Source organism: Geospiza fortis, unplaced genomic scaffold (genome assembly GCF_000277835.1).
Source record: "Geospiza fortis unplaced genomic scaffold, GeoFor_1.0 scaffold73, whole genome shotgun sequence".
Taxonomy (NCBI): Eukaryota; Metazoa; Chordata; class Aves; order Passeriformes; family Thraupidae; genus Geospiza; species Geospiza fortis.
Genome location: NW_005054581.1, coordinates 414354 through 438093, shown reverse-complemented (window position 1 = coordinate 438093; position 23740 = coordinate 414354). Strand labels below are relative to the sequence as shown.

Genomic DNA, 23740 nt, shown 5'->3' with positions numbered 1-23740 from the left:
TTGGCAGAAAGATTTTTGAATGTAGAATATGAAGAAGGAATAGAAATGAAAGCAAGTTTTGATATAGAAGAAAAGCATTTCTGAGCCACTCTTACTGGATAACCAAGGAGGCAAAGGGTGTGTTAGTTAGAAGGGGTTTTTATGGCTTAGAGCAAAGGATAAACCCACCTCAAACAAGATGTTTTTACCAAGCAGAAAGATTCCACAGGCAAACAAGTCTGCCGATGTTGCAAGTAGAAAAAAGATCTCAGAATTTTCCACTGCAAGAAAACTGAAAAACAACTTCTAGCTTAAACTGTAATGTACTAACTTTTAGTGATTGGAGAATATTAACATGAATATGGTAATTATAGTAGTGATGATAGGCTATAGATAATAGTTAAGGTATAGATTGGTTCTACTGTATTAAGATGCTCAACAAAGGAAAGTAAATAATGCACTGTAACCAAAACCAAAGGGTCTTCAGGCTTGTCTACAGCTGGAGCTGACAGCTGTAGGCACAGGCTCTGTCACCCACAACCCTGGACTGCTGTAACCTCTTGGATGGAATAAACTGCATTTTGATGAGAGCAGCCTAGAATCCTTCTCTCATTCAGGCTCTTACAGTTTTCCTTTTCTCTGAGGCCTCTCTCTGCCTTTCAGCTTCCCAGGAGAAAAGCCCTGGGTGAAAGGATTCTGTTCAGAGGGTGTGAATGCCACACCTGCCAGTGCTGCTGGAACCACGGGCTGGGCAAGAGTGTCCTTGGCCAGGCAGCACTGCAGAGAGCTGTGAGCCTCTGCCCCCCTTCTGCTGAGCTGCTGTGGCCAAACCCCATTTGCCCACATGTTTTGGGGTTATTAAACCTCATATCAGAGCTCCACACACTTGTTTTAGTGATGGATGATCTGAAATCAAGGTTTCTCCACGGAGGTGTTTATTCCCTGATGCTTTCCTGAAATTTCACTCTGTTGTTTCAGCCTCAGGTTGCACCTTGTTTTGGTGTGAAGAAACTAAAAATAAACAGCAGGAAAACTGTGGGAGTATTTCAAGACAAAGGAGCTTGGTGCCTTTCCTGTGACCTTTCCAGAAAAAGAACAAATCTTCTGTGTTCAAGGTTAGAAAAGCTCCCTATTAGCACAAGGCTTACCCAGAATATTGCTGCCTGAAAGATTAAACTTCTGTAAATATAAGCACTGCAAAAAAAAAGCATTACAATGAAATCTGACTTTCATTACAATGAAGTCTGACAGCCAGACTAGCCACAATGTACCCACACCAGCTTCACAGCTGTCTGCCAAGCTTCCTGGGAGAAATATGTTTTAAGGAATGTGCTTTAATTCATTATCCTTTAAAATGATGAAGTTATAGAACTGGAAAACACACATTAGCTGCCTCAGTGTCTTTGCAAAATAGGTGTCTGGCAGTTCAGTGCTGTGTTATTCCAGTGTGGGTGTCAGTGCTGTCACCCAGACCAACACTGAGCAGACATGCTTCTGTGCAAATAAATAGAAAAATATAGAAGCAGCTATTACTGGAAGGAAATGACTTTGTGGCACTTTTCTTAAAAATATTCCGCTTCATTGGAGTGACACATTGTGCTTTTCTATTTTGATGTTTATTCCTGGCTGGTATTGAACGTAGAGGCTGAATCCGTTCATTTCAGAATTCAGACAAATTATTAATTCATACTATGCATATTAAAGCAGCACCACTGTACTGTGTAAAAAATGATGAAAATATCTATGCTCACAAACAATTAAAAGGCAGCACATCACACTTTCAAATGCCAAAAAAAAAAAAAGAAACAATTTCTGATGGCTAAAACATAAGTATGAAATAATTCCAAGAAGCTCCTTTTTTGAAATTGTAGAATTAAAGTTTAAAGACATGTCCTCTGCCAATACATCTCCTGAAATTTCCTTTTGACTTTGCAACAAGGACAACTGCCCAAGGCTTTGCTGATCAATTCCTTGTGTTGCAGAAAACAGCGTAATTTGAATTTTGTCCAAGAGTACAGTTTGAAATGCAGAAAATGTGAAGAGCTAACTAACATGCAATTATTTGCAGCCACAGTCTGCATACCAAGGGAGAAGAAAGCTGAAGAAATAATTTAACTGTTATTGCCATTTTAATACACAGAGCCACCCATCATGGCTGAAGGCTCCAATAACCAAGGCTGAACCCAGCTACCCCTCTATTAGCATGCTTCAAAACACAACAAAACAAAACAAACCCAACAAATTTTCTTTTCTCCATAAACATGGATCTTAAAGGAATAAAAGAGGGTTTGTTTTGTTTTGTTTTGCTTCAGGAGCTCTTGCTATATAATAATGCCTGAACAATTTGCAATGTTCTCTTACAGTGAGTATATGCCACATCCTGAAATGTTCCCAAATAATGTTTTCAACTTCCCACCCTGGGTTTTCCTTTCTAGAAAAAGGTGTGCTGTGATGCAGGGAGCACAGGTGCTGTGTGCTGCTCTCTCTTCTCCAGATAGGCATCTTAAGAACCACAAACTGAGTATTTTTCTGTGCCTAAAACTCACAGGTCTGCAAGCACTGACATGCAGAGAGGAGGATGCAGAGGAAGCACATCCAGCCCATCCCTTTCCATTCCCATGGCTCTCCTGCCCCATTGCCCACATCAAGCACTCCTCCACAGACTGAACACAAAGTCTGGGCTGTAAAAGCCCCCCTAACTCTGCTTCTTTCAGATCTTCAGAGTGTGCAGTCCTTTCAGTGGATAAAGCTTGAGAATAAAAAGTTATTTTCTCATTACTGTTTTTCAGAAATTTAACTTTTTCTCTCTCTTTTTTTTTTTGGTTGTGGTTTTTTTTGAGGTTTTTGTTTTGTTTTGTCATTAAAGGCATTTTTCTGTCATTCTCAGAGGAACTGAGGAAACCCTCCCTCCTCAGGGCTCTTCCAGCTTGCACATCTGAGCAGAGTTGGCACAGGGCTTCCACAGACAAAGGCTGATTTCCACTAAAAGAAATGCATTTTGCAAAACATCTCTGGCTTACAAGGCAGGGAAATTTGAGAGAAAGGCTTTGCTTGCTCAGTGACCCTTAGGCTGTCTTTTCCATGTTTAGAATTAACTTAACACTTCCCCATCCATCTCTGTCTAGAACTCAGCTAAGCTTCAGGTAAGTGAAGTCACACCACCAGTAATTTCCCAAGAAAAATCATTATGAATTACTCCTTAGGTTTCTGATAGTTTTACTTTTCCTTTTTCTAAAACCAGACATGCTTCTGACTTTCATAGCACCAAGTCAGGAATAACTCCAAAGATGATAGCAGAGAAATCAGATAAGCAACAGAGCTACAACTTCCACTGCCTAAAGGCCCCACAAATTTCCTTTGATTAGCAGCTGAAATGTTATTTACATTGTGGAAAAAAACAATTACAGCTGTCAGTGAATTAATTCTTTTCATTTTGAAGAATTGGTGATATTCTAGACTATGGAAACAAAATATATAGGGCTTATAGTTCATCCAAGTAGTACAGCATAGCTATCACTCAAACATTTCAGGCCTTGTACCAGCAGAATTGAGAAAGACAAAAATATTATTCATGCAGAAGAATTGCTTCCCCCATGTTTGATTCTTTGGTCATCATTTAAAAATGACTCATTACATTTTTCCCTTTTGAAGTCTGCTAAAAAATTTGCTGTAATCCAGAACTTAGTATCAACCTAATGGTGATTTTTTACAAATGATTTATACCTAACCCTCAGAAGAAAAGGATTTATAATGAAAGTGATAGCTCAAGCCTAACTGCAGCACTGGGAATGGTGACACCATAATTAATGTATTATTTCAGTTGTGGGAGACACTGACAGCAGCTTTTTGTTCTCAGGAAGAAATTTATAGGGTGATGGAAAAAGGCACAGTAGAAAAAAGAAAATCACAGAAGAGGAATAGAAACCCTTGTAGCAAAGACATGTCCTTACAATCCCCCTCCCAGAGGCTATAAAACCCTGGCAGTGACAGTGTTTCCTCACAGTCTAATTTATACCTTTCTCCTCTACTAGATGGCAGTGTGACATGCTCTCAGAATCGCTAAGTGAGGGGGTTTCTTGCTTTCTTTCATAGGAAGCAATTAATTTAAAATATCATCTTGCTGGCATAAAAGTCAAAAAAAAAAAAAAGAAAGAAAAGTTTGCCACCGGCTGTGTATTTCGAAATCAAATCTGTTTACTTACAGGTTCAACATCAAAGGCAAACAGTGCATATTCCCTGTCAGGTGACACCTCATACCGGATAGCCTTTAAGGAGACCTGGAAAATAAACACAGTTTTGAAACAAATATTCATCAGTTTTCAAGCTAATGACACCTAGAACTAATGGTTATGATCATCTCTCTAAGGATGAAGAATACTGCCAGAATTAAGTGTCTTGAAAAATATAGTATCTTTTTTTTTTTTTCAAACCCCAGAAATTTTATGTGGGCACTCATAAGAGAAAGAATAAATGCATTGTGACTCAGAGCAGGCAGCTATATTAAAAAAACCCAGAATTTTCCATGCTGCACAGTGGCTGGTGAGGTGGCAGGTGTAGGCAGTAGTTAGTAGAAAGCTCTGATAAATGGCAATTTATTAATTTCCTCTCATTATCTGTATTCACTGGCCAGTGCAGAAGATAAATGCAAATAGCTTCTGGAGCAAATTAGTAATAAAGACTCCACTACCTCCTGCAATTAAGATAACCCAGAGGAAAACTATTCTGTTTTCCCCAGTTAAAAGTTTTTGAGATGCTGCAGTGATCCGGTGCACCCTGACCTGGGCTCTGCAAAAATCAGCGCTGAAAATCTTGCTAACAAGAAGAAATGCCAGGCTATCTCAGACCTGCCAGGAATTACCTTTTAACAGCTCCACTTTTCATTTGTGTAGTGAAGCCATTTCTCCTCCCCAGCATGTTTCAGTATAATGCATTGCTGGCACAGATGGCACCAAGGTCAAAGAGAGGTGCCACTAACACATCACTCATGCACTGCCTTTTAAATCTCACCCTCTCACCTAACAAATTAGATCTAAGTCCTTGGGAGAGTCCCACAGGGCCAAGCTGAAAGGGGAACTGGGGAAAGTCCATCCCAAGGCCAGTAAGGATGGTGTGCTGTGGGGACAGCCAGAAGCAGAGGGGACAGGTGGCACCATCACAGAATGATTTGGGTTGGAAAGGGACCTTTAAAGGCTGTCCAGTCCAACCCCCTGCAGTGAGCAGGGACTGTTGGGGCTTCTAGCTGGTCAGAGTGACCTCAAGAAGTGTTAGAAGGTCTCCTTTCTCAGTCCTGCGCTTGAAGAAGGAGTAAGGGCTCCTCATTTCTTGGTTTCAAAGTTGTTTATTGTATCTTATCTATAAAATTTTTCCTCTTGTTTAGCAGAGATCTGCTCAGCAAGACAGTCTGAGGCATTCTCTCTGCCCCCAGGGCAGTGTTATGTCTTTATACTAAAAATTACATGTACAATGTTTACAATCACTTTCCAATACCTATCACCTGTGTTAGGCAGTGAGCTTCTACTCTAAACCAATCCAAAAGTGCCAGCACCACAGCAGAAGATGGAGGCCAAGAAGAAGAAGAAGAAAAGCTAGACATGCCCAGATCCCTCTGTCTTGCTCTCTGAATCTTCATTCTAAAAACCCCATAATCTACTTTTTCACCTGGTGATAAATTCACTATCATTCTACTTAGTTTATCCTAGCTTGCAGATCTTCATCTAACTTGCTCCACAAGTCATAATCAAAACTACAAGCATTTTAAGCTCTGTGCCAAAGTCTCTGAGACCCCTAACAAGAGTCTTAGCTGCTCAAGGCAGCCAAAAAGATGCCTGGAGTCCTGACAAGGGACAACTTCAGCCAGACCAGGCTGCTCAGAGTCCCATCCAACCTGACCGGAGCATTTCCAGAGAAGAGGCACCCAGCACCTCTCTGGGACATCTCACAGGCTGCTGACCCAGAGCAGCTCAGGATGGGGAGGGATGGGAGAGCCTGGGCACCAGCAGGGTCAGCATGGAGACAGATTTTATTTACAGAAGACAGATTTTATTTAATTTTATGTTAATAACATGGGGAAGGGGAAACATGACCAAGTAGCAAAAGTTTTCTTCCCCAGAGCTGGGAAGGAGGAGGAAAAAGATGTCTCTGAGTAAATGTAATGGCAGCTCTTGCACTGGGGCTTTGTGGGTTAATGTGCAGGTGACCTGCAGATGTATTTACTGAGAGGGCAGAGGAACAAAGGTAGAACAGGCAGTAGGGTGGAAAATGGCATGAAAATGTAGGATTTTCTTGTAGCACTATGCTTTTCTTACAAATGGCAATAATTAAAAACCAATGGAATAAACAAGAGGCCAAATGGAAGTAATTTGACTTCAACAGACCTTGACATTAAACCTTGGAATTGTAAAGAAAGGGGTTACACTCTGGTAAAAGAGGATTGCTTATGTGATGCAGTAAAGTTTGAAGGTTAAATGCAGCATGCGAAGTTTAAATTTGGGCCCTGACATAATAATTCAGTAATAAATTCTTTGTCTCATTAAAAAATAATTAATACAATTGATGTACTAACCTCCACAACGCTGGTTTCATCTACTACACAAAAGAATGCTACAAAACACTTCTATCACTATAAGAAATACTCTGTATCAGATGTGACTTTGTTTTCTTTACATTCATTTTAATAGTCATCTACTAACTTCCCACAAAAATTTCTTAGGGTTTCTCTCAAATACAATTCCACTTCTATTCCTTAACACTGCTCATAAAAACCACTGAAATCACATTTCAACCATTAGGCAAGAAAAATCAGCAAATGCACAAATAAAAAATAAGTATTTGCATGGAGGAATGTAGAGAATGGCAATAGACATTAAATTATATCAATTGTCCTTTTTATTAAGCATGCAGAGATGAGAATTATGCATCTTTCAATTATATATGATATGCAAGACTAGCTGCAAATCTCTATATGATACTTTCCAGAAGTATGAGAGAAACTGAGCTTGCAGAATAATAACAAAAGCTGGAGTTCAATCTCACATTATCCATCACTGCATAGCCCATTGTAGCACCAGTGAATTGCTTCTCCTTGACAATACATGAAGTTGAAACCCAAGTCATTTTCTGCTTTACTGATCCAACTGCAAGAGAGCTGTGAAATTCAGCTACTTGTCATAGAAAATACTTACAATTTTTTTGTTTTCTATTAATATTGTTGAACTGTTGGTTTCGACATTCCTCAGAATCACTGTGCCATTCTGGTTTCTATAAATGAATTCATTATCTGCAAGGAGGAAAAAAAAAAGGTAATTAAGGAAATCTGAAATTGTGTTTGTGTGGAACCTAATTACGGACTTAAAACCAAAAGTAACGCTGGGAACTTTTTTCTGAAAAACTCAAATTATTTTTTAACACAGCTATTGCTAAAAGTGGCTTTGAGGACAGCCATAAAACAATTGGTTGGTGTTTGTCACATGTTTGTTGTGCCACACTTTCCCTGAGATGAATGCAAGAGGGACCTGGTTTGAATATACATACACAGCATGCTGTATAGTTAGTGTAGAAAACAATGTCAAAAAAACCCATTCTTTATGATTAAAGGTTTCTCAGTTCCACAGTCTCTGTAGGAGTTTATTAAGCCTGGAAAATCTCTGAAAGTGAAAGGCAAATGACCCCCTAACAAAGCAGATTCTGGAACTTAATATTGTGCTCCAACTCTGACATTTGTGCTGCAGACTTATACCAGCAGGAGAAACATGCAGAGAAATCACCATTTGCACATGAAACAAGGCAAATCAGCTTGTCTCTGTGCACTTTGGGACTACTCCAGCTCTCAAGACAGGCGGACAAGAACAAAAATACTGGTGAGAGTGTCCAGCTCTCAAAGCACACAACCTGCCTGACAGAAAGGCTGGGGCAGACATATGAAAGGGACTCCAAATGAGGGTTAGGTAGCAGGTCAAAAGTTCAGGATGAAAAACATTACAACAATAAAGGGATGTCATAAACTGAAGTTCAAGTTTGATCAGTGCTTACATGCACTGCCCTGCAGATAAAACACAAAACCTAACTCCCAAGCACTCTGCCATTAAAGGAATTAGCAGTTTTTCTTGGCACAGGACTAGGGTTATGGTTTTTTTGCAACTTGGCTAAACTGAGAACTGATGGATCCTCCCAAACCTCTGCTTTCTGTCTCTGATCTTACCAAACCTCCAGTTCCAGTTAGGGAAACAATTCCTCACCACCTATCATTACGGTGGCTGCCCAAGGAGTGTCACCATGATGGAACAAGGGCTAGGGACATGTGGATGGTTTAACATTACCCATAGGGTGTCCTGGGATGAGTCAAAGGCGATTTTAAACCCTCTAGGATAGGTACAAGTACAAACCCAGCTCACTGTAACTGCAGAGGTGTGCACTGCCCAGCTGGGGTCACCTGCTCAAGGCTGCACTGGGTTTGGAGACTTGGTGCTTTCAAAACCTGGATGTTCAGACCTGGAATACTCCTTATCCATGTTCCAGTCTTTTATTTCCATCCTGGTGATGGTAATCCTCATCACAGTCACTAACCAGCTTTATAAAATGCTCTGAAGGTGCAGATGAAAATCTTCTATGCTCTACTTATTGCTGTCAATAAAAAAAATTTCCTCCTCCATATCACAGATTTACACACAAGTGAAAGAAGAAGAAACTTCTCTGAGATTGGGATGAATCAGATTCTGTAAGGGCAAATGGTTGCTGCAATACAGTTGATCCTCTCAGAACCACAGGGTTTTAGAGACTTTAAGGTTCTCAGAATCCAAATCAGAGCAGTAGCCCTGCAGACTCATAGGCAAAGTTCTCAAAGCATAACTATTTTTAAATTATGAAATAGATTTTATCAGAAACTTCTGTCTTGAATAAAAAAAAAGAAGGATCTGAATTAGATTGACTTACATTTATCTTTAAAGTATTTCTTCATACAATTTATGACTGAACAAACTAAGGAACTTAAACTTGAGAAAGAACTGATTGAACAGAGCTAGGACAGAAGTCAAAAAAGTCATAAACAGTATGGAGAAGATAAAAAAGGGATGCTTATTCCCTGCCTTTTCCAAAATAAATACTGGAAGGCACCAGACGACACCAGCCAGTGTCAGGTTCAACACAAATAAAAGGGATTATTTCTTCATACTGAAGGCAAAGTGTGGAAGTCACAGTCCCAGAAGAGAGCAGGTGCCAGGGCTGCAGGTGGATCCAAACTAGAATTAGAAAAATGGAAGAAAAATCCATCAAATATTAGATGTCTTGAAGGGGAATGCTTTTCAGGAAGCTCATGAACCAGCCATTGGGAGAGACTGAAGGAATATCCTGAATCCTCAACTTGAGAGATTTGCCTGCTTTTCAGAATCTTCCCTAAGTATTTGCCCTTGTCCTGGGCCTTATGCCAGAAGAGACAATCCCTGGGGTCTGATCCAGCATTAACTTATTTACACCTCTAACTTCCAGCTTCTGTATCCAGATCCTTAAGAAAAGTGTTTATGCCAACAAGTTAGGAAGTGAGGCAATAAAAGATTTAATTCTTTGTACATACCTGGTCTTTATATACTCAGGCCACAAAGTCTGAGGCATTATTTGTTATAAAAGGAAAGTATGCAGCCTAAATTTTTAATTTTCAGAAATATTTCAGGCATTCCAGAAAAAAACCAGGAAAAATTAATCTGAGAGACAGACTATTACCTAATTATCAGACGTGCTGAAAAATATTACTGCTTAAATAATCACCCTCTGTCAACAACACAGAATGTTTTCCAATCCACACTAAGTTCCAGACAGAAAAAAAATCATGTTTTAAGCATGGCCAGCAAAACATTTGGATAATTGTAAGGCTCTCAGGATATTTCCTAATTACAGAAAAGAAAAGAGCAATGAAATTCAGTTCCAAGTTCAGAACATAGGTAAAGTAGCCTATTAATCTAATGAGTCTGTGAAGCTGCTTCTTGAACATTGCAGGAACTGATGGAATTCACATTACTGCCCATAATGGCATTGCTACCAAATTTTATTGCTCCTTATGCTCCAAAAAACCCCCATAACATTTTAATAAACTATGAAACTTCAAGATTACATAAAAGTTGTTCCATGGTTGGAAGTAGGAGATAACAGACTTTCCCATTATTTGTTAAGCCGTAACAAGTTTAAAATCAGGTGCTAATCTACCACATGTACTTTCAGAATGCATAAAAAAAGAATAAATGAAGCAATGCTGATTTGTTAGGGCTCTAAATCTTGCCATTATATTCAATACCAGCCATCAACACACTGTCTGAGTTAATGAACAGAAAATTGGTCTGCTTAAGAGAAGAACAAATTGATCTGCATTATATTCCAAACCAAACACTGTGAAGTTTAGCTGGGTCTAAGTCCTCAAAAGATGAATAATATTCCTGGACTTCTGTTTTGAAATGTGTGATTTGTTCCAGTGCAAGAGCATTTTTTAAATGGGACATACCTCAATCAAAGCCAGAAAGCAATGCAGTGGCCTCTCTCTGTAATGAATTCTGTCCAGCAAGCTGATGAGAATTTGCAGCCTGATTTATAGTTGTCACCAGAGCTGATAAAGGTCATCACTGTATCTCATTTTTTATATCTGCCTTTCTTTGGGTCTGGTGTTCAGTATAAATGATGCTGAAAATTATAATTTTCAGGCATGCAGCCATTTGTTCAATTTCTTCAATCTTTCTTGGATTTTTTCCATCTGTTCTTCACCAAAGAAGTCATGGATGTCCCATCCCTGGAGGTGTTCAAGGCCAGGATGGTTGGAGTTTTGAGCAATCTGATCTAGTGAACGGCACCCAATGGGGTTGGAACTGGGTGGTCTTTAAGGTTTCTTCAACCCAAACCTCTCTCTGATTCTATGGTTCAATAGCAAAGTTCACTTTTCCAACTCCTCACCCCTCTTTCAACTTCCAGCAAATTATCTGGGTGATATATCACATTTTCTGACTGTGGATGTAGGCACAGGTATGCAGTCACACTTGGAAAAAAAGTGACAAATTGCAAAAAACAACAGCTACCAGAAATAATGGATCAGCCTGATAAACCAGTCTCTCCTCTCTGGTAATGTGGACTTGAGAGAAGATTTACTGCACTAAATTTTTGAACATTGATGCTATGTTTTTGTCAATGGATGTAGTTCCTTCAAATTATTTGCACTCAAACTTACTCTTTCTAGAAGTGAGGTTGTCCCAAACCTTCTTGTCTGGTTATTAAGATACTAGCAGGACCATGCCTGTGAGGGAAACTTTCATTATTTGTCCAAGATTATGGAAAGCAGAAAGCAAAACTGAGCAATAAAATATGAAAATAAACAAAAAAAATTAAATCCAGCTCTAAAAACTATTTTAATGAAATTGTGATTTTCTATAATTTTAATAACTGATGAATGAAAAGAAGACAAGAAAAGGTTATGAAATTCACATGCAGCAAGTCAGCAGCAAGAGACAGTGAAAGAGAGGAGGTAGAGTCAGAATTGTTGGGGCCACTCCAGTGTTTTAGATCAACAGATTTGAGGAAAAGGCAACTTCCTAAGTCCTGATCAACAGACATGAAAGATAATTGAATGAGTCTCAGTATGATGAAAGCCAGCATCGAGGGAATTATCATCTTCAATCCCTAAGATTAAGGAAAATTGGTGAATGGAGGAAATTTGAGTACTGAAGTTGTTCTAAGCCACTTCAGACAAACGAGCCTCCAGATATCAGCAGGACTGGCAAACATTACCCTGTGTCAGGAGAGCAGAGAGCAGCAGCTCCTGTGGGACCTCTGTGTCCCCTCCCAGGGGACAGAGGTCACTTTGCCCCAGGCCACGTGCAGGGATGCTGGGATGGAGCTCTGCACTGGCACAGCAAATGTCACAGGGCCACCAAGAGATCACTGGCACCCTTCTGTCCTTCCTCATGGGGGAAAAAAAGAATGTTTTTGGGTTTTTAATGACCCAAAGCAGTCAGATCTTTGCTGTTTTACATCTGAAGGAGTCTTGCAGGAGCCCTGCAGCCCTGCCCAGAGTGGTGCTCAGCATCACTCAGCCCTTGGCCAGGCTGAGCCCATCCTGACTGAGGTGACAGCAACACCTGAACCAGCCAGGGGCTTCTTGGAGTCCTCCCAGGCAGGCATTGATCAGACACACCTGGACAACATTCACCATCTAACAAGACAACAGGCAGGAAGATTGCAATGGTAGGACAGATGTTTCTTCAGGCAATTGGTATTTTCAACAGGATGTAGAACAGTTGTATTCCTTTGGAAAGATACATGAGGATCAGACAGTGGAGTTTAAAAAAAGAAACCTTCTGCTTGTTTAGCAGCTCAGCAAATTTTCTGAAGGGTCAGGTGAGCCCCAGAACTGAATTTCAGAGGCAGTTGTTTGTTGGGTACATGCTGGAAATATCAAATAGATGCACTGCAGCATGTCTTGAAAGAACAACAGATCACAGCATTAAATGCATCATCCCAACAGCCTTCTTTCCACCTGAGCTTGTGATTGCATCTCTCTGGACACCTGAAAGAGGCTTCCACTGGGGGCTGACTGTGCTTTTCTTTTGCATGATGATCTGTGTGGTGAAGTTTTGCAGCAGTCAGTGAGCAGGCACAGTCCTGGCATTTGTTCTGCCTCTGTTCTCAGGGTTGAAGGGGCTTCCACTGGGGAATGTGCCTGGAGACCAGAGTGGGGAAAGAAGTGGCTGTGCCCTTGGGCTTGGGCATGTCACAGCTCTCATCCCAGCACACACTCACCAGGGCCAAAGAAGAGGGTCCAGCTGCAGAAAGCAAACCCAGACCATCCACAGGTGACCTGCAGCACAGAGGAAAAGCCCACTGGCTTGCAGTGATTGCCTTGTTTTCAGGACTGGGGGAGGCTGGCAGCTCACACTGCAGTGGTGTCTGGGGGAGCAGCACCCTGAATGAACCCAGCTCATGGCTGGACTGCTTCCCAGGCAGGCTGGGCTCAGCTGAGACCATCATTATTCACACCCACAACCCAGGCACACAGCAGAGCCCCAGGGGAGAGAGCAGCTCAGCAGCAGCACCAGGCATGGATCTTCAGTGCCACCATCCCCAGAGCTCACAGTGAAAGTAAACCTGGGGGGACTCTGAAATCCCTGTAAAAATGTGATTTCTGATGGCACAGGTGGGGCAATAGCACAAGCTGTGGTTAACAGGTTGCTGTGTGAGGGGTCAAAACCCTAAAAACCCCTTAATCCTGCCAGATGCAGCAGAAGCATCTATCTTCGCAGAGCCTGCTGTCTTCAGGGACTGGCTTTGAGAGAGAGAGGGGACCTGAGGTTTTTGGACATAATGGAAGCAGAGTGGAAAACAACAGAACAGGGTAAATTCACAGAGGAAATAGAAACTGTCAGAAAAAAAACCCAAACCAGCAAACATTAAGAAGCACAAAACAAGAGGAATAAGGTGCAGGATGGCATGAGCAGGGAGAAGGATGAACTCAGGCAGTTTTATGGAAATACTTATTTTTCTTTTCTTTCACGAAAGGGGAAATCACATTTTATTTACCAGGCCTGCAGGATTATTAACTCACTTAAGACAGTATCTGCCTATCTGGAGTCAGGTAGGAGAATGGCCCCCCAAGACCTACACCCCTTGGGGCAGGCAGAATTTACTGCTCAGAAAAGCACTGAGAAGAGAGGCAGAACAAATGCCAGGACTGTGCCTGCTCACTGACTGCTGCAAAACTTCACCACACAGATCATCATGCAAAAGAAAAGCACAGTCAGCCCCCAGTGGAAGCCTCTTTCAGGTGTCCAGAGAGATGCAATCACAAGCTCAGGTGGAAAGAAGGCTGTTGGGATGATGCATTTAATGCTGTGATCTGTTGTTCTTTCAAGACATGCTGCAGTGCATCTATTTGATATTTCCAGCATGTACCCAACAAACAACTGCCTCTGAAATTCCCTCCCCACAGCAGAAGCAAAAACTGTTTTGATATGAGCTGCTTCCCAGAGAGAAAATGCAGGGAAGGTTTCCCAGCCCCTGTCCCCTGGTGCCTGGGATAACAGAAAGTGGGAGGCAAGGATCACAAATAGGGAAGAGCAGCAAAACCCCATTTCCATGCCCACAGCTTTATTGTGCCCTCAGTGAGCTCTCCTTAGGGATGGGCCCTGTAGAGTTTGGCATTTGTAATTTTTCACAGCCCCTGCCTCTGTTTCAATGCACCTACCCCCACCAGTAACTCCTTTTTCTTCTGCCTTGCTACTTTGCCTGGAAGAAATAAATAAGAATTCCTTAGACTCTGTGATGCAAGGAGCAACAGGGGACAGAGAACAGCTTGCCTTTAACAACATTGCAACAGCCTTTAATTCCAGGAGACAACTGGAATCCCATTTTTAGCTCTCTGCCATTATGGGTCATTATCCTTTTACTGTTCCCAGCACTTTTTTCCCCACATGCAAGGCTGAAAGAAAAACTTCTTTAAATAGGAGATTTACTGTAATCTAGCTAAATACTGTATAACACATTGAATTGGTATATTAAGTAAGTGCAACAAGATAGAATGTGCTTTATTATGTAAGAAGTGGTTTTAATTGCTCATCATCTCAATGCAGTTGTACTTGGTGCACCAATATAGTGCTTTTACAGTAGTACCAGTAAAATAAAACACAATTATAGCTCAGGAAAATTCCCACATCAACGTGCATCTCTAGCAGGCTTGTAAATTAACTTGTCAAAAGCTCCAAGAGACTGAGTCTTGGGAAAAGTTAAAACTATAAAAATCAGCAATGCTGGTGTGTTTCTCTTTTTTATCTAATCCTAACTCTTTCAAGATTCAAGCCAAAAAAAAAAATTAGTTCAGCATCAAGCCTGAAATACAGGCAGAGCACACCTTCAAAATTTGGGTCCTAAATTTGAAACCAGGTAAAATTCTGCTCCTGCCTCATTTGTGAGGATGAACTCCTCCTCAAAGAGCCCCAGTCTGGGAACTCTGTGGTGTTATATTCACATTTTTTGAAAAATCCCTTCACCCAGGATTTTTCTCCTGGGAAGCTGAGAAGCCTCAGAGAAAAATGAAAACAATCGTTATCTCATTTGCTTCTCTTCTATTTTGTTCATGTGGAATGTGTTTGGAGATTGTTTACCCACACGTGATTGTTTCATTGGATTCTGCTGTGAGTTGTTTTCACTCTCTGGCCAATCAGGGCCAAGCTGTGTCAGAACTCTGGAAAGAGTCACGAGTTTTCATTATTATCTTTTTAGCATTCTGTCCGTATCCTTTCTGTATTTTTTAGTATAGTACAGCATCCTTTAATATAATGTAGTGTCTTAATAAATTAGCCTTCTGAGAACATGTAGTCAAATTCATCATTCCTTCTTTTGTCTGGGGGGAATCCAAATGCAATACTGTGGGCTCAGGTCATGACTCAGTGGCACAGGCTTGAAGAGCTGAAATGCATGTGAGAAACTGAGACCTCGTTTCAACTTCAAATTACTCCTTCCCAACTTCTATCTGCTTTTATAACACATAGAGGGGCAAAAAGAGAGACACTACAATTAGGCAAAAACTGAATGAGACATCCTCTGGTCTAAATCCATTTTTATTCCATCCAGGACAAACCACCTTTATTACAAAACTGCTGCAAAACCCTAACAACAGCAGTGCAACCTCACACCTTGTTGCTTGGTGCCCTCAATTTATCTTTCTAATGCCTGCAGGGAGGAGGAGAATGCACCACACTGAGATGACTTTGGTGTATTCCAGAGCTGAGAAATCTCCCTCAAAAATTCTCTGCCATCTCACTCTCCTGTTCAGCTGTGCTTGTGCCATGTGCTCTAGATGTTCTGGGAGGAGAAGTGATGACCCCTGGGTTACTGGACAGCTGGAGACAGCAGATTACACTCATCCCTTTGATTCCCTGCTGGAAACATTTCACATTCAACACAGGCCAGAAGCAATTCAACCCCAGACAACTATTTTCCCAGAAAATGGTCCTTAATGCTTTTATCCACACCCTACATATTTTTCACAGTTTCATCATGCAACTGAAGAGAGGAAGAAAAAAAAAATGCAGCCAACAAGTAGCAGGAATCAGCTTATCCCAGCTCCATGGAGCAACTGGGGTGGGTGCAGAGCCCCAAATACAAAATGGCACAGATTTCACTGGAATATAAAAATCCCAGGGCTTTTCCCACTGTAGTTTCTAGCTCAGATGAGAGCCCAAGTCACCACTCCTGCTTGTGGCACCCAGCTTGGCTGTTCCATGCAGGGACACTTGCTCCAAGCCCTCCCTGGTTGTGCCCCAGGGCAGGGCAGCATCACCCAGTGACCTCCCTGTTCTCTGCCAAAGGCACCAGGTCTTTTCTGCCTCATTTGGTTTGGCTTCACACAGGGGAGTGCATAATCCAAAGTGTTGCACCTAAATGTAATAATCCACTTGACACTGAGGGAAAAAAGGAATCCATGAATAAATTTTCATTACAATGTGACCCCACAGCTCTCTTACTTAATTTCTCTGTGCATTCCCTTGCCTCCTTCTCTTTGCCCCTAAACAAATTGCTCTTGTTAATGGCCATGGTGGGCAGAAAGAACACATAAAGTGTTTTTCCTTGCTTTTCATTATTATTATCATGGGAAGATTACTTGAATTTCAGTGCAGACTGAAGGAGACTGCTGTATGTTAACAAGCAGGTATGCTTTGTGTGCAGCTGTGGGTAAAGTTTTAATTATCTTTGCTTGCAATATTTCACAGTCCCTCTTATGTCAGCCTGTCATTTCAGATGTGTCTGGTGAGCAATGATTGTGATGAAGTCTAACTTCATGTGTGAGGAGTCTGTCAGAGTCATGGCCATCACCCTGACCTCAGGCTTCTGAAAATCAAGGCAGACAAGACACGAAATCCAAGACCCCAATACACATTTTGGTTACAGTCACCATGATATTTTCTGAAAAATCCTTTTGTCAGGATTGCTTCTCTTGAGAAGATGAGAAGCCTCAACTTCTCCATGTTTTGCTCCTCTGGAATGTGGTCTGGAGATTGTTTATCCAAACATGGGAAATGTTTTGAATTAATGGCCAATCACAGCCAGCTGTGTTGGACTCTCTGAGTCAGTCACAGGTTTTCATTATTCTTTTCTAGCCTTCTGATGTATCCTTTCTCTTTCTTTAGTATAGTTTTAGTATAGCATATAATATAATATAGTATAATACAATATAATAATAATAAATCAGCCTTCTGAGAACTTGGAGTCAAATTCTCATCTCTCACCTCGTCCTGGGGACCCTCACAACACATTACCAGTGCACAATTTCTGGTTTTGGAGTGGTCACAAGAGGGCACCCTGCTACAGAGCCAATGAAAACATTTTCAACACTTGCAAAGAACCATTAATAATAATTAAATTCAGTGCTGGGCAGGAGACTGGTGTGCTGAGATGGCACTGAGGGAAGGAAATGGTACCTGAGTGAGAACAGTCTTCCTGCACCCAGCTGCAAGGGAGCCACTAATGGAGAAACACTTTGCAATTATAGGTAAAATCCCACTGTTTTTAAACCAACTGAGGATGGAATGAAAAAAAATCATGTCAGCTAAGCAGGGTGGTGAGGCAATAGAAGAGGCTGCCCTGCCCAGAGAAGCCATGGATGCCCCATCCCTGGAAGTGTTCAAGGCTGGGTTGGATGGAGCTCTGAGGAAATTACTTTAGTGAATATGTCCCTGCCCATGGCAGGGGGTTGGAAATGAATGATCTTTCATTTCCCCTCCAACCCAAACCTTTCTGTGATTCCATGATGAGTGAGGAGCTTTTTCTTAGCATGGCACTTTGGTTTGGTTTGCCTGCAGTTGCTGGGTCAGCTCCTACACAGTCCTCACCAAACCCCAGAAAAGATTCCTGAATTCCTTATTTCACTTCTTCCTGTTCCTTTTCCTCTCTCTACCATGGAACCAACGTAATCCATCTGTTACTGCCTTTGTTCTGTTGGTCTTGAAGCACCAGCAGTTCTAAGAAGAGCTGTGCTGATGGCTGGTGCAGAAGCAAAAGGGCTGATAGGAACTCCTGGTTCAGGTGCAATGGGTGAAAAATAGTTACACCAAAAGAATGACTGCTCCTTCCTTCCAATTCTCATCAACCTTCTGTCCAAAATTACCTTCTCAGTGGGTTGAGAACTTTTAGCAGATGAGATTAAATCCAAAGAAAGCCCTTATTCAATGAAAAGAGCTTGACTTCTTCATCTTTTTTTCTTATTTTCTATCCTTACATAACTTCTTAATAACTCAGGGCAATTCTTTTTATTGTGCATTTCCATGCTTCTGTCATGCTCTTAATCTTTCTCTGGACCATTTCTATTCCCATTACAATCTTTCTTTTTTGGAGGGAGCAACCGATGCTCACTGCAGTGATCAAGGTGATAATGTCCCTCAAACTGGATAAATAAAGGCTGTTCTCAGTATATTTCTCTCCAGAGTATAGTTCAATATTGTTTCTCCTAAAAAAGTTGATTGCAACAGAAAATTGATTATGCTCTCAGTTTCCTGCCCTAGAAGAAGGAAAACAAATGCAAACTATGGAATTCTAATAATCCCTCTCCTGTTTTCTTATTCATAGTCTTCTGGCTGGATAGTTTATCTATATTAGCCATTCTGTGTCAATTAGGAAAAAAGCGGGAATATTATAAATACTGGTGTATATTTTAAAAAATATCTTCCTTTGTGAGGCATTCAAATTAGAAAATACATAAAGAACATGCTTTTATGTTAAAGATTAATTTGGTTTAAGGCCATTAAGGCCATATCTTGTGCCTGCTGCTATGTTTGGTATCAGATTCAAGGCAAAAGGTAACAGCAAACTCTTACAAATGCTGCCCCTGAAACTGACACCTGGAAGAAGGAAAATATGAAATACATAGAGAAAAAAATATATATATACATATAAATGTATACATATGTATATACATATACATGTCTATGTATATATACACACATATATATATACATATAGATATATATACACATATATACACAGATATATATATTCTTGGGCATATATATATACACATATATATGTATATATATGTGTATATATACATATATACACATATACATACACATATATATATATATACATATATATATATTCTCTTGGGCATGTTTTAAACAAGTGTTTTAAGATATTTTTTACATCATTGTTCACAGTCTGCTCCTCCTGGGAAGGAGAACAAGGAAGGAAAAGACACCTCCAAATTATTAATAAGCATTTTGGCTTATGCATGAGTATTCCAAGCAATTTGTCTTGTAAAAAGGAGTCAGTCCATCAGCTGAAGCAGCAGCAGGCAGTGGAAACTGCTGCACATGGCCCAGCATATGTGCATTAACCCCTCTGAGGGGCAATGGGCCAGCCCAGCCCCCTGGCTCCACTCCCTGCTGGTGCTGCCAGGGGCTGAGCATCCAGAGCCAGCTGCAGGAGCAGGCCTGGGCATGGGCTCCTGTCCACCAGGAAATGGGAAAATTGACTGCTGAGCAGAGAATAAGTGTTTATTAGGTTGGTAACAAATTAGAGTATTGGAAAAAATTTCTGGACCCTGTCTGGGGAGAACTGGTGGATTTTAGATGTTTGTCCAAGTCTTGATGGTTCTTCTCAGTCTGCCTAAAGGCACCACCTTACTTGGCAAAGCCAAGACTTCCAGCCAGACCCTGGAATGGTGTACTCTGCATACATGACCACATGGAACATAACTGCAATAAGACCACAATCTCTCTTAACTGCTGGATTCACCACCATTCACAGTGGAGTCAATTTTTATGGAGTCAAGTGCATGCCAATATAACAATAATTCATCTAATAGATCCAGACTTCTGCCCATTATGGAGGAAATGCTTCTGAACTGATAATTTTTTAACTTTTCTTGGTTTCAACACTGCCTTCTTACTAGACTTTGTTTACACAAAGTTTTTTTCACCCCTGCCATTCTGCCTTCCCTGGAAAGCTAAAATGCTTTGAGGATAATTACCCAAATTTTGTCAATTATTATGAAACCTAAGAATTGGACGACAGGTATAAGGCTTCAAAAGAACCTGATATTTTAAAAACATCTTTTCAAATGCTATTAAACAAATTTGTCTCCATTTACCTCCAGATAAGTTTAACATTTGAAGGACCATTTAGAAATAATTATAATAATATCTCTGAGTACTAAAAATATTTTTATTTATTACATTTCTTTTTTGAATCAAAGTAGATTATTTTTGTGCGCTACCTGTCCCCAGAGGCTGGGACTTTGTCAAGTAGCAAAATGAAAACACACCCAGCAGACCCAGTGGAGATTTCACATGAAGCTAAAAAGCCCTGCTGAGGACTTGGATCACACAATTTTATGGCTTCATGATTACTTGGTGTGGCATGATTTGGCACAGGGACCTAAAGATTTTAACTCTAACACACAGCAAAATCACCTGGCTTTTCTTTAAGGCCAGACAAATTATACTGCATGCATACATTTGTCTTCAAGTGTCATGAAAGTCAAATAATTTGAACATTTACTCAAATAATTTGAACATTTTTGAGAAGTTAGCCCAGACACTTCTGTGCACCCCTTGTGTGTAGTTCCCACTCTATCCTCTCTAAAATTATACACTAGAGGTGGAAAACATTTGTCTTAAGTCCTGATCTAAGGCTGACCTAGCAAAGCAAATAGAAACAAGTTTCCAAGAACCCCTCCTCTTGCAACAGGTCTTAGGTCAGTGACACTCATTGATGAGAGAAATGCTGGATGCAAGAGGCTCTGGAGGGTGCTTGGAAAGTGTCTTAGAAGAGAAAACTATTTTGGGCAACTAAACAGAAAATACACAAGAGGAACTGAGGATTCTGAGATAAAAAGTAAATGAGGTTCATTGCCCTTGTCAACTCATCCTTGTGCACACACATCTTGCCTCCCATGGAAACAGGATTTTGGGCTGGGAAAACCTTTGGTCTCCTGTGCTCTTAATTGAATTTCCACTGATGTGAGGTTTTAAAGTATAATTACATTCCCTTGATCAATGATAATTACCTCATTACAAATTTCTTTTAATGAATTATATAAGTCTGGGACTATTTCTCATGGAAAAAAACTGCTTTTCATACATTCAACATCTTAATCCAGTCAGGAGATCCAAGCTCACTGGGGACTTTTTTTTAGATAAGTAAATCTTTGCCTGCTAAATTTTCAGTTACAAAGATTTGATATAAAGTTTAATCACCAGAAATACAGTATTTCCTGTCTTCAAATTATTTAATTATGGTATCTCAGCATATATTTATTTAATGTTCATTAAAAGGAACAAGTAGAATACATACTGCTCTAATTAATACTTGGTAAACATTCCATGTTCAACAAGTGTCCAAGAGCAGTGGAGCAAGCTCTGGGAAAGCTACTGAGTCAGGAAAATGTTCTTTGCACCAAGTAAAAATCTCCAAGAAGCAATCAAAGTTGGGCAGGGCAGCGTGAAAAACAGAAAATTGGCTTGATTAAAATATTAAAAAAAAAAAAGTTTTAAAAAGTAAGCAAATTGCATCCTAGAGAACAAAAGGTTCCCATGGATGGACTGTGTCAAAAGACAAACATTTCTGGAGATCACTACTGACGTATCAGCAGTGTGTAGGACTTTGGATCAATGGCTTAACAAGAGGCTTGAACACCCCAAAGAGCTCTCCTTTCTCCATCACCTCTTTACAGTCCTCACTTGAATGTGCTTTTTGCTCAGCATATCCTGCAATTATGCACCTCATTTGTTCCATCTGTGCTTTCCTGGGGGCTTATCTCTCAAGTGCCTCTTTCCTAAAATGTTTCCATCCTTAAATCAGCCTGACTGTTAAGAAAACCTTCAGCAAGTCCATGCAAACCCTCTTTCTTGACCTTCCTTTCCTACAGTTCAAAACTGAGTCTTCTTTCTATCTACCCACATCTTCTAAGCAGTGCTGGATCCAAGCAAAATAAAATTTCTTCCTCTCTCCAGAAGCAATCCCCTTCATGGTGAAACACTGCCAAGCTACTGGGGAAGGGAGACCACCCCCCTGTGCTGTGCCCAGCTTGCTCCAGCACCCAGGAGTAGAGCACAGCTCCTGTTCCTCTCCTTCCTCTTGCCTGTGCTGCATTCCTCTAAAGAGTCAAAGGAAAAAAACCCAGCAACTTAATTTTAGTACAAATTCAACCTGCGGGAATGCAATTATGGCCATCCTTTTTAAGGCTTATCACAGACAAGTTTTGTCCCTTCAGTGTCCCCTTCCCCAAGGGCTGGGGACAGCTGGAGCTCACCCGTACCTGGTTCACAGGTGTCAGCTGGGGAAGGGCATCTCTTGGTGTCACACTCTTCTTGTATCTATTCACACGGATTTTACAACTAACACCCACTGAGAGAACACCTAATCTCTCTCCCATTTAAACTCCTGAAAAACCAGTGCCTTTCCTTCAGCTCTGAGAGCAGCAGGGTTTTGATTTCAAGCCACTTTGAACAGGATGACAAAAAACCTGATCCTTTTCCTGCCTGGATTTAAACTGTTCAGCACACAGGCAGGACTGTGGATGTGGTTCTGTGTCTGTGGTTCAGAATCACCTCTGTTGTGAGCCACATTCTTCAAAGTCCCCCACAGATGCTACTGGTCCCTCCGGCAGTGTTTCCTTCCCACTTCCATCCCTGCTGTTCTCCTTTGTTTATTTATTTATTTATTTATTTATTTATCAATCAAAAGGCTCCCCACTGTGAATCCAGTGTCACAGCAGTATCTCTGCCTGGCTGGCAGGTAAAAGGACCCAGCACTGAATTTATCAGCTTTGCATTCACCACCAAGAAATGAGCCTAGAAATGCTGCAGTTCACCTTAGAGCAGCTGATGGGGAGGAGTAAAGAAGGCAGCTTCTACATAATTCCCAGGGATTCTTACCTCAAATATACCGACAAATTTAACACACAAAGGAGCCCAAACTGTTCTAGTTTTCACACACCTTTTACAACTTCAAATTATTCCTTGATGCTGCTTCTTTCTGGCAGACCTGTGTCTGCCAGACAGGAGGCATTGCCTTGTTTCTGAGCTACTTTTAGGAAAAGCACTAATTTTAGTGGAGTAGAGCTTGAAATGGAAATGGGGAATCTGTTTTTGTTAATGGCTATAGAAAGTCTACAAAAGCCTGCTGGTCCAACATGTGAGAGTGGGATGTTGGCTGTTCAGGGGAAGTCTATTTTTCCTCTTTTGTTTTTAAAAATATTGGTGGGAACAGAATTAGGCAGTTATGGGCAGTAGACGTTAACAGAACCAAGACAAGAAGAAACAAAGTCCAAGGAATTCTCCTGCCTCTTCCAGTCATCTTTGATTCATTAAATGCTCTCTTTGATACTGCCACAGCAGCTGAATGTATTTTCCAGCTCTTCATCATAGGCCACTAAGCCACTTCTCAGCAGTACTGACTTCCAGACTCATTTTCACAATTCACACAACTCCAGCTCCTGCTCCACCTGGGGCACCCTCAAGATCCTTCCTGCTTGCCTGGGCTTCTCCCCAGAGTGACTGTGCAGCACCACATTGTCCATCCCCTCCTCATCACTCATTCCTTGCCTCTCAGTTCTCCCAGGTGACCTTCATGCCACAGCCCTGTCCCTGACTCCTCACTCATCCTGGCAAGATGCAGAGACATAAGATATAGAAAGATATGGCACTGAATGCCTGGGGTCACTTTTTAATGCATGTGGGTTTTCAGATGTTCTCTAACCAAAGCCAGGCGTTTGTACCTCAGGAGGACATTTGACTCAGAGGCT

General features: G+C 41.0%; 1 protein-coding gene across 2 annotated transcripts in view; it reads right to left on the bottom strand.

Annotated features, from left to right (window-relative positions):
• Positions 1 to 23740, bottom strand: part of DPP6 (dipeptidyl peptidase like 6) — a 566729-nt gene that overhangs the window by 136866 nt on the left and 406123 nt on the right. For both annotated transcript variants that reach the window (XM_031064312.1, XM_031064313.1), the window contains exons 4-5: positions 7161 to 7255; positions 4182 to 4256 (exon numbers count right to left, since the gene is read on the bottom strand). In XM_031064312.1, the coding sequence (XP_030920172.1) occupies positions 4182 to 4256; positions 7161 to 7255 (170 nt within the window). The remainder of the gene's footprint in view (positions 1 to 4181; positions 4257 to 7160; positions 7256 to 23740) is intronic.